This window comes from Marmota monax, unplaced genomic scaffold (assembly GCF_021218885.2).
Source record: "Marmota monax isolate L192 unplaced genomic scaffold, Marmota_monax_Labrador192_F-V1.1 WCK01_AAM20220418_F8-fsc00254, whole genome shotgun sequence".
Taxonomy (NCBI): domain Eukaryota; kingdom Metazoa; phylum Chordata; class Mammalia; order Rodentia; family Sciuridae; genus Marmota; species Marmota monax.
Genome location: NW_026694584.1, coordinates 1,216,304 through 1,230,134, shown reverse-complemented (window position 1 = coordinate 1,230,134; position 13,831 = coordinate 1,216,304). Strand labels below are relative to the sequence as shown.

General features: G+C 45.9%; 1 protein-coding gene and 1 non-coding gene across 7 annotated transcripts in view; one reads left to right on the top strand and one right to left on the bottom strand.

Moving 5' to 3' along the window:
* The window catches only part of Piezo2 (piezo type mechanosensitive ion channel component 2), a 359,603-nt gene that overhangs the window by 62,137 nt on the left and 283,635 nt on the right, over window positions 1–13,831 (top strand). For all 6 annotated transcript variants that reach the window (XM_058571847.1, XM_046421440.1, XM_046421436.1 and 3 more), the window contains exon 2: window positions 11,142–11,237. In XM_058571847.1, coding sequence (XP_058427830.1) covers window positions 11,142–11,237 — 96 coding nt within the window. The remainder of the gene's footprint in view (window positions 1–11,141; window positions 11,238–13,831) is intronic.
* Trnaa-agc (transfer RNA alanine (anticodon AGC)) lies at window positions 6,134–6,206 on the bottom strand. Its single transcript has one exon. It is a non-coding gene; the product is annotated as a tRNA-Ala (tRNA).

Genomic DNA, 13,831 nt, shown 5'->3' with positions numbered 1-13,831 from the left:
GTCTCTGGAGACAACAGTGGCTGCTGTGGTCTGAAGGAAGCATGTGGATGACCTCCGGTGGGTGGGTGAGAGGCCAGAGAGAGAGACAGGAAGAGAGTGCTCCGGTCTGGCTGTCGCTGGGTCAAAGCATCAGTCTTTGAGACATTTACAGAGCTAACGAGAAAGAAAGCCCAGGAGTATATAATGGGAGGAAGAATTCCACACAAATAGACAATGAATCAGGTGATGTAACTGCCTTTTTCCTGTCTGTCATTTCTTTGATATTTTACTTCCCTAGGAAAAAATCTACGATTGTTTAGTTTATTTCCTGCTCCATTATAAATACTTCCCAGCTGTTTCCCTCTCTCCCTCTTAGAAATTTATAAAATAACCAGAATTTTAAGAGGTCATTCTTTGAAAAACCAATTGATTGCTTCAGAGCACAGAAGGAAACGTCTTAAAAATATAAACAAAAAAATTCTAGGATCCCTGAATTGACAGCTACTTTGTCACTTGGTTCTGAGTCATGTGTATCTGTCACTGCTCTGGCAACTGTTGAAATAAACAAAGCTCCGTGGAGCAAAATAGAGCATTTGGAGCGCACTTAGTGGAGATGGGAAGGTCTGAATGTTCAAGGGCAAGATGTTGCCTGGCCTTGCAGAAGGGCTGCAGGCGTAGGAAGGACACAAGGTGAAGGATTCCATAGCAATCTCAGATGCTCTCCTGAACTGCCACCGCAGGCTGCCTGAGAGTATGCAGTCTCTGTGATCCCACTGCAGCACAGGAATGCTGCCACACACGTCCCACAACACGAGTGTTTTTAGAAATGTCACATGCCCCTCTTAATGATTCCATATTTGCAAGAGATGTCCCCTTTTATATGGATAAATTGTGAGTTGACCAATTGTTTTTCTCACTTTTCTCTCCAAATTCATGTGCCAGGTTTTGTCCTTAGAAAACAAAATTCGTGAATGAGGGGAGTTTGAAGTTAAAGGCACTCCATCCACATGGGACCTCAGGTTGCAGTTGTGAGCTCTCTGGGCCTGGCCAGGGCCTTTGAGAACTCACTGTCAGTTATTGTCCTCCTTCTGGAGAAGGCTTTCCTATGATTTTGGGTGGTGAAAACCAGCTGAGAAGAGTGGCAACCAGAACACCTGCTCAGCTAAAGCAAATCATCTCTTTCTTTGACCAACTGGATCTGTGTGTTTATTCCTCCGGCAGCAGCAGTGTTCTTGAGGGGCTTATGGAAGTGAGCCGGGCTGATGGCCTCCTGGGGGTGGAGGGTGTCGGGCCTGCTGTGCACAGGGATGTGGCAGTTCATCATGAACAGTAATGAGTGTGCAGTATCCTTTTCTCCAGGTCCTGGACCCAGGCAGCACCGCACTTGACAGGGGAGGGTTTACCTTCTATGGCTTTTCTAGCTTGGATGTGCTGTATTGCCAAGTTCAAAGACATGTTTTGCCCTAGATGGAGATAGCTCACTTAGATATGTCATTTCATGCCCTCATAAGCTTGGATGACTTCTGAGTAGCAGCTTCGCACACGCGAAGCCGAAAGTTTAGCAGTTTGATTTCTGTCATCAGTCAAATGGGATTATTTCAGACAAATTGTAAATGAGTTAGTGGTTTGGGAAGTGGCTTATTTTTTCAGTTTGGGTATTAGTCATCTGTTGCTGCATACAAATGAGCTGAGCAGGTAGCAGCTTAGAACAGCGAAGGGTATCTTGGCATTCCTGGGAATCAGGATACCAGGCGCGACCTGGCTGGGTCTGGCTCAACACCTCCCAGGCTGCGCTCCAGGAGGAGCGCCACACGTCAGGGCACAGCCACACGAGGACCTGTTCCAAGTGGCATGTGTGGCTATTGGCTGGTGAGGCTGACTGTTGACTGGTGAGGCTGGCTACCCGTTCCTCCTGTTGTGTGCCTCCCAACAGGACAGTCCATCACGTGACAGTAGGTTCCTTCAGAAAGAGGAGGAAAGAAGGAGAAGGGGCCCGGCACAGTAGCACAACCTGCTGCACCTCAGCATGGTACCCCAATATCCTCACCTTGTTCTGCTCATTAGAAGTGAGTCACTAGGTCCAGCCCTCCGTCAAGAGGAGGGATCACACAGGGCCGAACACCAGGAGGAGGGGGTGCCAAGGCCCATTTTAGAGTAGGCCCCTGCTGGGTCATTCTCACCCTCTCCTTAAGCTCCTTGGACTTTGCTGTCAATAATGGTAACTGAAGGTCGTGATGTGGGAGACTGAGGACGAGCATCTCTCTCCCACCTGTAAAATTAGTCACAGGATATTTTCTCTGTACCTGTTGTTCAGCCATGAAGGATATACAGCTTCACAGGATGGTTTGTGTTAGGGAAGGCCCTGTATGGAGGCACGGGGGCATAAAGGGGCCTGGGGCCATGGTCCTGAGTTCAGAGAGAGAGAGGGAGGAGCATATTCTGGGGAGCAGAGGTCATAGGCCTGGTGACAGCTCAAGAACTGGTCTGCTGGGCTCTAGCCTCACCGGAATGCCTCCTTGGCCCCTCTTCACAGGTATAAAGAGAATAGCAGGTTCTCTGTAAAATGGGGACTATAAGTAACCTGAGCTGATAGTAAGAAGAGCACAGATGGAGGCTTGCCTTGTAAGCACCAGGTGAGCCATCACAAAGGTGGAGGCACAGATAAGGGCCCTGTGGGTACCCTTCACTTGGAATTATGCAAGTGACTTTTATTTTTCTCTTTACCCAGAATTAGGTATTTTGACTGCACAATACATAGAAACATTTTTTTAAAAAATGAACAACTGGGACAATAGCAAAGAAAAGTAGTTCTCAAGTTCTGGGGGTTTGTGCCACATGTCTTGACAACCTGCATTTTCTTTGAGGCGTTGCAATAGCTCGGGTCCAAGGCCAAGTGTTGAGAGTGTGGTCACCAGTCCATGCTGCTGTTGAGGGGCTGGAAACCTTAGGAGGTGGGGCCTCAGGGGAGGAATTTAGGTCACTGGAGGCGTGGCCCTTGAAGGGGACATGGGGATACTGGCCTCCACTTCTCTCTGATTCCTAGAGCCCTGAAGGGAACAGGCCTCCTCCAGCCCTGCCTCCTGCTGTGACACACTGTGCCACCAAGGCCAGAAGAAACAGGGCCAGGCACCCATGGACTGAGAACTCTCAAACCATAAGCCAAAATAAACCTTTCTTCCTTCCCCTGGCTGTGCCACCCTCCACCCAAGCCCGGCCCCCTTTCCTGGCCCACTTCTTGTGGCCCTGGCTCTGACCTTCCAACAGAGTCTGGGTCTTACCAGCTGATCCTTCATCCTTGTGTCCTCACCAGGAGGACAATCCGGAAGGTGGGGTGAGGCTGTTCACACTTCGATTTTGCTCTCCCACGACCCCCACGCCCGACCCCAGCAGCCAGCACAGGGTCCACAGGTGGAAAGAATGACCTGTGTGTTTGGAGTGTTGTAGGAGAAACTTCCACCCTGGGTGAGAAACCAGCAGAAAGGGAAATAATGACAAGAAAGACAATTCAAACATGTGCCCTGCTCTTTTCACTTAGGTCTTTTCCTGTCTCGGATCTGCTGAGGGTCTGGATCTTAGGGATGGTACAGAAAGCTACCGACACGTGCTTGACCCTTTGGGATGGAAAACTCCCCTGGATGCCCTGCCCCCCACCCCTCGCCCCCTTCCTCACTTCAGCTCATCTGCTGCTTTTGCTGCCAGCTTCCAGAGCAAGGCACTCAGGCAGGACCCCTGTCCTCCTGCCGGCCTGGGCTCGTGCGCTGTGTTGCATTGTACAGATTCTGGCTCAGCCTCGGGGCTTCCTGGTCTGGACTCCCCTTCTGGGTTCCCGTCCTCATCCCGAGGTGCATCCCAGTGGCACACCCAGGTCCCCCAGAGCTCTGTGGCCGAGAGCACCCAGGCCAGGCCACTGTCCCAGCTCCCTCTGCTGAGCTGTCCCCAGGGGTCTTCTCGGTTCCTTCTCTCTGGTTCTGGTGGTGCTGTCCCTACTCCACACTTGGGCATTCTTCTTTCCTCCGGGGCAAGTCCTTTCTGCACAGGCTGCGAGGACGGCGGTGCTGGCGACCTTGGCCAGCTGGTCTCTCCAATGCATGGACCCCTTCCTCCTGCGGGGGCTGGGCCTTCCTGTGTCTCCGCACAGCTGTCTGTGGCCATGCTGCTGCTCTGCTCATTCGTCCCTGTGTCTTCTGGCCGCCCTCACCCTGTGAGCGCACAGCAGCGGCCACAGCGGCACCCGAGTCGCTTCTGTCTGCCGCTCTCGCCTTCAGGAGCTCATCCTTCCTTCCACCTCCACCACCCCCGCTGCCCAGGGCTCGGTCCTCGTCCTGTCCTCTGTGGTCACAAGCAGCAGTGTGGAGCACACTGTCTGCTGGCTGTTCCCAAACAGGGTTCCAGGATGGTGTGGACAGCTGCCGCCCCCTTCACCTCCGCGTGTCCCCTGTGGACCAAGGCCTGGCCTGGCCTGGCAGCCTTGGTGGTTCTGTGGGAGGCTCCTGTCTCCTCCCACGGTTAGTGACAGAGGGCCAGTGGTTCGACCTACTGCGTCGTCATTCATAACCTGTCACGGCCACACCTGAGCTTTCCTGCCCAGCTCTCCTGCTGCTCAGTGATCGCCAGACTAGCCTTTCTATTGTCGCCTCCTGAGGAGAAATGGTCAGTGGTGCTGCAGTTGGACGTACCCACATGGCACCCCCTTCCCTCCACAGCCTCTCCAACGCCAGCATTCCCCATCCTGGGCCATCTGTTCCCTGGTCTCCACCGCACAGACCCTGCCACTCCTCTGTTCATCTAATGCATTTATGTTTGTGAGCCGCTTTGGTGTGCTCATCACCTCTGCACGAGGAATGCTGGAGGCTTCCTTTACCCTGTGGAGTGGGGACCACTGGGAATATTCCCCATGTTTCTGAGCATTTCTACCTACAAGCCCCTGAGCCAAGTGTCTTCTTATACTTGTCCCTTACAGTAAGTCTACCAGTTAGAGACAGTTGTAATGTCCACTCTGCTGATGAGGAAATGGGGAGAGGTGTAAAGTGCCTAGCTGGGCACACCTCTGAAGATCCGTCCTCCAGTCGGGTAGGGTATGCCGTGGCAGGATCACAGGCCAGGAGCCGGCTGACCTGATTCAAAGTCTCCATGATATTCTCCCCCAGACCAAATCCTGGCTGGGAGGACCCTGAGCTGGAGTGCTGTCCCTGTACAGCCCAGTGGTTTTTGCAAGGCCCTAACAAAAGCATTTGGAATCTCTTCCTTCTCTTTCCAGCTTTCTAGCCTCGCCCTTTCCACTGGCGCTGATGACTGTCTCAAACCTGCCCCCGACCCATTGTCCTCTGCATTCCAGTAGGGATTTTAATCTCCCTGGTTTAATTCAGAACTTAATTGTGGCCTATCTTCAATTCATGTATTTTAGTTTTGCCTTCATGTTTGGATTTTAGTAAGTTTAATTTTATTTTTAATTGACAAGTACAATTACATAAGCTTGTCACACAAAACATGCTGTTTTAAAATATGTGAACGTTATGGAATTGCTCAGTTAAATTAATAATACTTGCATTATCTCCCGATCTCTTTGGGGGTGAGGACAAATTCTACTCTCTTAGCAATTTTCAAAACACATTGTTGGTACATATTCTCACTGTGTTGTAAAGCAGAACTTTTGGATGCATTCTTCCTGACTGAGCTTTGTATTCTTTGGCCAACATCTCATCCTCTGCCTCCCTAGTCCCTGGGATCCAGCGTTCTACCCTTTACTTCTCTAAGTTCAAAAACTTTAGTGATTTGAGCATATAGAAGTAAGGGGTGAGTGGGAATGAGCACTGTTAGTCTTTCTGTGCCTGGATTAGTTCACTTCACATGATATTCTCCAAAGTCACCCACATTGTCCCAAATGACACAGTTCCCCTCACTTTGAACGCTGAACCTTGTGCCACTGTATGCGCAGACTCCATTGCTGAATCTGTTCTTTTCTGGGTGGGCACCTAGGCTGATTCCCTGCCTTGACCACAGTGGATGCTGCTTGTTGAGCTTGAGAGCGCTCGTGTCTCTGGGACATACTGGTTTGCTTCATTTCAGTGTATGCCTGGTACTGGAATTGCTGAATCATAGTCATGTCTTTTTTAAAAAATATTTTTTATACCTTTATTTTGTTTATTTATTTTTAATGTGGTGCTGGGGATCGAACCCAGTGCCTCCCGCGTGCTAGGCAAGCGCTCTACCACTGAGCCACAACCCCAGCCCATAGTCGTTTCTTTTTAGTTTCATGTGGAACCTCCACGGTGTTTTCCGTAGTGGCTATACTCATTCACATTTGCACCAACAGGGTACAAAGATTTCCTTTTTTTCCTATGTGCTCCTCACCATTCATTATCTTTTTTCTTGTTTGTAATAGCCATTTAATACACGTAAAGGGATATTTTGGTTTCAGTTTGCATGTCTCTGATGATTAGCAAAGTTGGCATTTTTTTCATGAATGTTGGACATTTATTTATTTTCTTGAAAGAAATTTCTATTCGGGTCCTTTACCAATTTTTTATTTTTTTCTAACTGTTGAGTGTTTTGAGTTCCTTTTACATTTTGGATAGTAGTCACTTATAGATGTACAGTTCGCAAAGACGAAGGTTGTGTAGACTATCTCTTCACCCACCCTTCTTGCATCTTGTCATTTCACCCTGTTGATTACTTCCTTTACGGTGCAGAAGCATTTGGCTTGACCTAATTCCACTTGTTTATTTTTGCCCTGGTTGCCTGTGCTTTTAGGGTCGTCTCCATGATATTCTCCCCCAGACCAATGCTGTGGAGCTTGAGCCTGCCATCTTCTGGTGGCTTCCCCACTTAGGCTGGCTTTAGTACAGAGCCCTTGCTTATCTGTGAGGAGATGCCTCCAGAACCCAGTGGAGGTTTGGACCCAGGTGTGGTGTCGTACCTGTGGAGAAGCCCCGGGACACCCAGTGCATGGCCATCAGTCTGACAGCAGGTGGCTGCTGGGCCAAGGAGCTGGTGGCATACGCAACAAGGGGATTCATGTCCCGAGTGGGCGGTGCTGGGTGGCGTGAGACTTTATCCTGCTGTGGAGAGTGATGTCACCTCAACACTTAGGGATCATCTCTGGAATTCCCCGTTGTATATTTTCAGTTTGTGTTTGACCATGGGTAAGTGAAACTGCAGGAGAAGATGGGCCCCTGGAGGGGCTGTGAGACAGGGTTTGGTTTTGTTCTTTTATGTGTGGATATCCAGTTTTCCCAGCCCACCTTACTGAAGACATGGTCTTTTCTCCAGTTTATGTTCTTGGCACCTTTATCTGAAATCAAGTATGTGAGATTTATTTCTGGGTTCTATTTTGTCCCTTTGATGGGGAATGTGTACCATACTGCTCTGATGCTATAGTTTGTGGCGTGTCTTGAAGTCTGAGAATACGATTTCTTCAATTTCATTCTTTGATTATTTGGGCTTTTTTGTGGTTTCATATAAATATTAAGATTATTTCTATTTCTGTGAAAAAAATGACATTGGGGTTTTGATAGGGATTGCATTGAATCTGCAGATCACCTTCAGTAGTATGTACAACTTAACAGTATTGATTCTTCAAATCCATGGACATGGTATATCATTCCATTTTCATGACTTCATCAACTTCTTTTATCAATGTTTCTTTAGAATTCAGTATGCATGTTTCGTACCCCCCTTGATTCAATTTATTACTAAATATTTTTGTAGATAACACGAATAAGATTATTTTATTGATTTGATTTTAAATAGTTTATCATTTTATAGAAATATTTCTATGTTTTTGTATGTTCATTGATATGCTGAACCTGAATTGTTAAGATTAATTCTAGTGTTTTTTTGGTTTTTGGTGGAATCTTTAGGGTTTTCTGAATAAAGACCATATATCTGCAATCAGAAACAGTTTACTGCTTCCTTTCCAACGTACATGTCTTTTATGTCCTTCTCTTGCCTAATTGCCCTAACCAGGACTTCCAGTATTCTGTTTAACAGAAATGAACGGCAAGCAATCCTACTTGTCTTGTTCTTGATTTAGAGAAGAGGCTTTCAACTTTTCACAGATGAATGTGCTGTTAGCTGTGGGTTTGTCAAGCCTTTCTTGTCTTGAGGTTCAATACTTCTATTCCTAATTTTATCATGAAAGGATGTTGCATTTTGTCAAATAAATTTTCTGCATCTTTGAGAAAATCATATGGTTTCGTCCTTCATTCTGCTGATCTGGTGCATCACATTTATGAATTTGTGTGTGTTAATCCATCCTGGCATCCCTTGGGTAAAACCTACTTGTTTTTGTGAATTATTATTTTTTTAATGTAGTGTTGAATTCATTTTCCTTGTGCTGTCAATCACTTCCTCATCTAAGTTCATAAGCAACATTAGCCTGTAATTGAACAATTATTTTCCTTTGGTTTCCTTTTCTGACATTGGTATCCGAGTAATGCCAGCCTCAAAAATTGAGTTTTGAAGTATTTTTTCTTCTTCAGTTTTTTAGGAGCTTTTGAAAAGGATTGACATTAGTTCTTTTTAAATGTTTGGTAAACAAATTATGCTATGTGCATGCATGGATATACTGCAATACATACTGCTTACATATAATTATAGTACTACATATAATATAGTGCTTACATATAATTAGTGTACTAATTAAAATCATAATAAGAACAATTATAGGAGGGAGATCAGTAGAGTAACTGGATTGGGTAAGGGAGGAGGAGAAGGAAAGGGAAGGAAGGTACTGGGAATGGGATTGATCAAATTGCATTATGTGCATATACAAATATGGTACCATGATTGCCACTGTTGTGTGTAATTATAATGCACTCATAAAAGCTTTTATTAGAATCAAAGAGTGAAGTCGTCAGGTCCTGGAATTTTCTTTGATGAGAAACTTTTACTACTCATTCAGTCTCTTTATTCATTTTTGATCTGTTTATATGTTTTTATTTCTTCCTGATCCCATCTTGGTAGGTTACCTGTGTACGGGAATTTTTCATTGCTTCTAGTTGACCAATTTTTTTTGGCATGTAATTGTTTATAGTAATCTCATGATTCCTTGTATTTCTGTGGTATTGGTCATAACATCTCTTTCATTTCTGTTTATCTTTTGAGTCTTCTCTCTGGTTTTCTTAGTCAAAGATTTATCAATTTTAGTTATTTTCTCAAAAAAACCAACTGTTAGTTTCATTGATTTTTTTTTCTTATTTTTCTAGTTTCTATTTCATGTATTTCTGCTATCATCCTAATCAATTCTTTCCTTCTACTACCTTTGGATGTAATTTGTTCTTCCATTTTAGTTCCTTGAGGGGTAGAATCATATTATTTGAGAATTTTTCTGTGTAGGTACTTACCAGTATCAGCTTCTCTCCTAGGATTGCTCTTGCTGCACCCCAAACTTTTGGTATGTTTTTGTCCATTTTCATTTGTCTCAACATAATTTTTAAATATCCCTTGGAATCTCTTTTTTGACTCATTGGTTGATTTGGAGCATTTTTTTAAATCTCCATGTATTTGGAAATTTTCAAAAATTGCTCTTGTTATTGATTTCTAGTTCCCATGGGAGTATGCTCAGTAAAGATATTTGGTGTGAATATCCACATTCTTCAATTATTAAAAACTTTTTTAGCAGCATCACCTATGTTCTGTCCTGAAGAACCTTTCATGTGCAGTTGAGGGAATGTTAGAGGAACTGTTCTGTATGTGTGTCCTGGGTTCATTTAGTCTAAAATTTAATTGAAGTCTGATGTTCACGTCGACTCTGTCTGAATGGTATGCCCATTGCTGAAAGTAGGGTTCTCAATCCCTTTCTATTCAGTAGTCCATCTCTTCCAGGGGGACTAACATCAGGGGCCCTCTATCCTGAGTCACATCACTAGCCCTTTCTACTTTTTGAGACAGGGTCTCAGTAAGTTGCCGGAGGCTGGCCTCAAACTTGCACTCAACCCTGTAGTCCATCTTTTCCTTCATGTCTGTAATTCTTCCTTCCTACACTTAGTGCTCTGGGGTTGAGCGTGTATATGCATTTACAACGGTTCTATCCCCTTGGTGAGTCGACCCTTCAGCATTGGGTAGTCCTGTGTTTGGTCCACTGTGTAGTTTTTGTCTTTACGTCTGTTTTGTCTGGTCGAAGTGTAGTTACTCTATTCTCTTTTCATTTCAAATTGCTTGGGATATCTTTTTCTACCCTTCACTCTCACTTCCTGTGTCTTCTTAAATGTGGAGAAAATCTTTTGTAGGCAGCACCTAGTGGGTTTGTTTTTCCATCCCCTTGTCCTCTCTGCTTCTTTGGAGTGGAGAACGTAGTGCATTTGCATTGGAGGTGGTTGTCCCTAGCTGAGGACTCCCTGCTGCCATTTTGTCGCCTCTCTTCCCATTGCTTGGTCCTTCTTTGGTTCCTTTCTTCCTCTCTTGCCACCTTCCTTTTCATTTGATGATTTTTCTCCAGTTGCATGTTTTAATTTTCTTTTTTTTTGGGGGGGGGGTGGGGGGTGGCTGGGCAGGAGTTGAAATCAGGGGCACTTAATCACTAAGCCACATCCCCAGCCCTATTTTGTAATTTCTTTAGAGATGAGGTCTCACAGAATTGCTTAGTGCCTCACTGTTGCTGAGGTTGGCTTTGGACTCCAGATCCTCCTACCTCTGCCTCATGAGCCTCTGGGATTACAGTCATGCGCCACTACCACCCACTCTACTTTTTAAATTTCTATCCTTTGTGAATCGACTGTAGGTTTTTGTTTAATGGTCGTGATTAGGTGAACATAAAATACAGTTATAACAGGCTTTTTGAAGCTGATAACGATGTCAATTGTATATAAAAGACTACACTGTTCGGTTTTTATGTCAGATGCACATCTTTTCATATTATGTATATCTCAACAAATTATTGTAGTGATTATTATTTTTAATAGTGTCTCTTTATTATTTTATGCTTTCAGGTTAGATTCGAAGACCTGGGACCATGTATTTTAATTCTGTTTCACATCACATTTGACATAGTGATGAACACGGAATAAATACTCATTTATTACAATGGGATTAACATGTCCACACAGGAAGTGGTATTGTTCCTTCCAGTGGCAGCTGATGCCGTCACCACACTGTTGTGCACACCGGCTTCTGTTGACCTGCTTGGTAACAACGTTCTCCCTCTTCTCTCTTCCCAACTGCAGCGTGTGCATTCCGATACAACGGGCTGTCGTTTGTCTACCTGATCTACCTCTTGCTCATTCCTCTGTTTTCAGAACCAACAAAAGCAACAATGCAAGGTAAGAGACACTGTGTTACTCTGGACCACGGTTACGGGGCCCCAGTGCATTTGCTGGGCTTGCTGGGTTTGTCTTTATTCCCTGGGGAAGCTGCCACCTGTGCAGCAGGGTGGTCTGCCAGGGAGTGGGATCCAGCCTTGTGACGGCTGCACCAGGCACCGCTGGGTGCACACTGTGATATGTGCTTGTGCCACCTGCACAGCTATTCTCCTGATGTAAGTTCCCTCCTGGGTCCTCATTGGTAGGCTTGGCAGTGCTTCTGGAATGTTTTGGTTAGTTAAAGTATTGTCAATAAAACAAGGCAGATGGCTGGCCGACATTGGCTTGTGCATTTGCATATTGCTGGGAGAACATGGTAACCGGAAGAGACACAGCAATGTCTGACTTTGCTGAGCATTCTGTGGGAGAACTGAGTAAGAAGCCTGGTTACACTTGTTCCTGGATCATGCATCTGTTGAGATTTCTTAAGTCTGTCTTGACGACATACAGCAAGGGCGGTCCTGAGTTGGGTCTGGTGTCTAAGCACGTTCCAGCAAAGCTTTAGCATCCTTCTCATTGCTCCACAAGAATCAGGCACAGAACAGGAACTGCATTTTCTGGCCTCTAATTAGGAAACACAGTCTGGTTTATAATTTATTTAATTGAAGGGCTCCCGCAAGTATAAAAATGAAATTGCATTTAGTTGATCTGATTAGTTGTTTTTTAACACATCACCATTGTAAGAAATAAGGGCCGTACCAAACTCCATGGGCAAGCAGGATGGCTGCGTGTGGACACGAAGGAAGGAAAGCTGGCTCTGCACAACCTACAGAGTGGCATGGAGAAGCCACGGGGGCGATCCCCTTAGTGACGGGGGCTCAGGAGATGAGTGCAGCCCACGGTGCACCCAGAACAGCAAATACCTTCCCATTCTCCTGGTTCATTAGTAAATTCATGAAGCATATTATAAGCATTCATCCTGGTGGTTATAACTGCAGATACCATGGTATTGTCCTATCTCAAGGAACTTAAAAAATAACTCTTTCATGTTATTTAACTACTTAATATGCAAAGTTCAGACAAGCTGGAGAAACGTGTTTTTGCAAATCTTTATCGAACCATAGATACACTGTCTGTGGGACCCTACACACCACAGCCTCATTTCTAAATTGTCTAACATAAACAGAATGGGTTCTAACCTCAAGGACAAGGTTGTGACACACGAGCAGCTCCTGCTTCATGGCTCAGAGCTCATTTCTCAAAGAAAGATTTCATGACACTCAAATGATACAGAGCTTCGAAAATAAGGACTTGAAGGTGTTGAATTAAACTGTCACTTTTTAATCAAGATATCCTGTCACTGTTCTATCTGAGCTCAGGCAACTGGGATTTCCCCTCCATATGTAGGGGACAGCCCCCGAGTCTTCCTTTCCCCAAAGCAACAGCCCTGAAGGAGCAGCCGTGGCAGAAGTGCCATCTGTTTTAGTCCAGGGGCACTAATGACTATCAGGAAGGCTGTAGGGGCAACATACCTACGAAGAGCAAAACACCATGTAAGGAAATATCCTGCCTTAATGAAGTGTTCCAAGGTCTGTTGCAAGGTAAAGCACAGGTAGGCGTGCAGCTATGTGTCAGTGCTCACGTAGCAGCAGGGGAGGGGACACTGGAGATGGCAGCCACCAGTGCCTCTCCAGTTAGTCCTTGGAAGCAGCATCCTGTGGCTTGTTTCCCCTTTCCTCCACTCCAGCTCCAGGAGGCGGGACGGTGCCTCCCTGTGACCTCCCGATGTGCTTCCGACTCTAGCAAGGGATGTCGCCTGGTTATTCTCAACATGCAGGACTCACGGTCCGTCCATCTAAACTCTGTGCTTTGAGGCATGGGCGAGACATTGCTGGCAGAGCGGGTCCTCCCTGGAGTCGACCTGAGCAAGTGACTATGAGCTGGTGGAAGCCGTGCGGCTTTTCAGGGAGACCCAGGTCCGGCTGTCCTCAGCCTTGGCCTCGTCTCACTCCGTCTCACACAGGTCGATGGGCACGTACGTTGGCAGGTGGAAAGGGCTATCCACAAGCCCTGAGTCCCTGCTCCCCAACAGCCTGTGCTGGAATCAGCAGGTGAACTTGAACTGGCTCAGGAGCAGAATCACCTTGGCTGGCGCTGCACTAAGGCAGGCCCTCTGTGCTGGCAGCCAGGTGTGTGGTGCGCAGGAGCACTGTTGCTTCTCCACCTTTCACCCTCTGTTTGGTCAAATGCGTGTTTTTCTTGTTTGACTATTTTCCCCCAAGTGTAACCATAGAGGTGCCCAGCATGCGGAGAATGTTAGTGTCATCACTAACAGGGTGATGCAGTCCTTGGGTACTACCAACGGGAAAATTCTATTCTCCCCACCACTGTGGTTTAAGTCATATTTCTTTTTGCCTATATTTGTTTATTTTATAATAAGGCATCTCCAACCAGTAAATCCACGTTTACAACAGTATCAACACTCAAGTGCAAGATAATGCCATTTAGCACACTTGTAAATGACCCTTGGAGGGAGGGAGCAGAAAACTATATCTACCTTTGATTTAAAATTTTCCACCAAAACAAAATGAAAATGTTTCAAGTTCACCCTACCC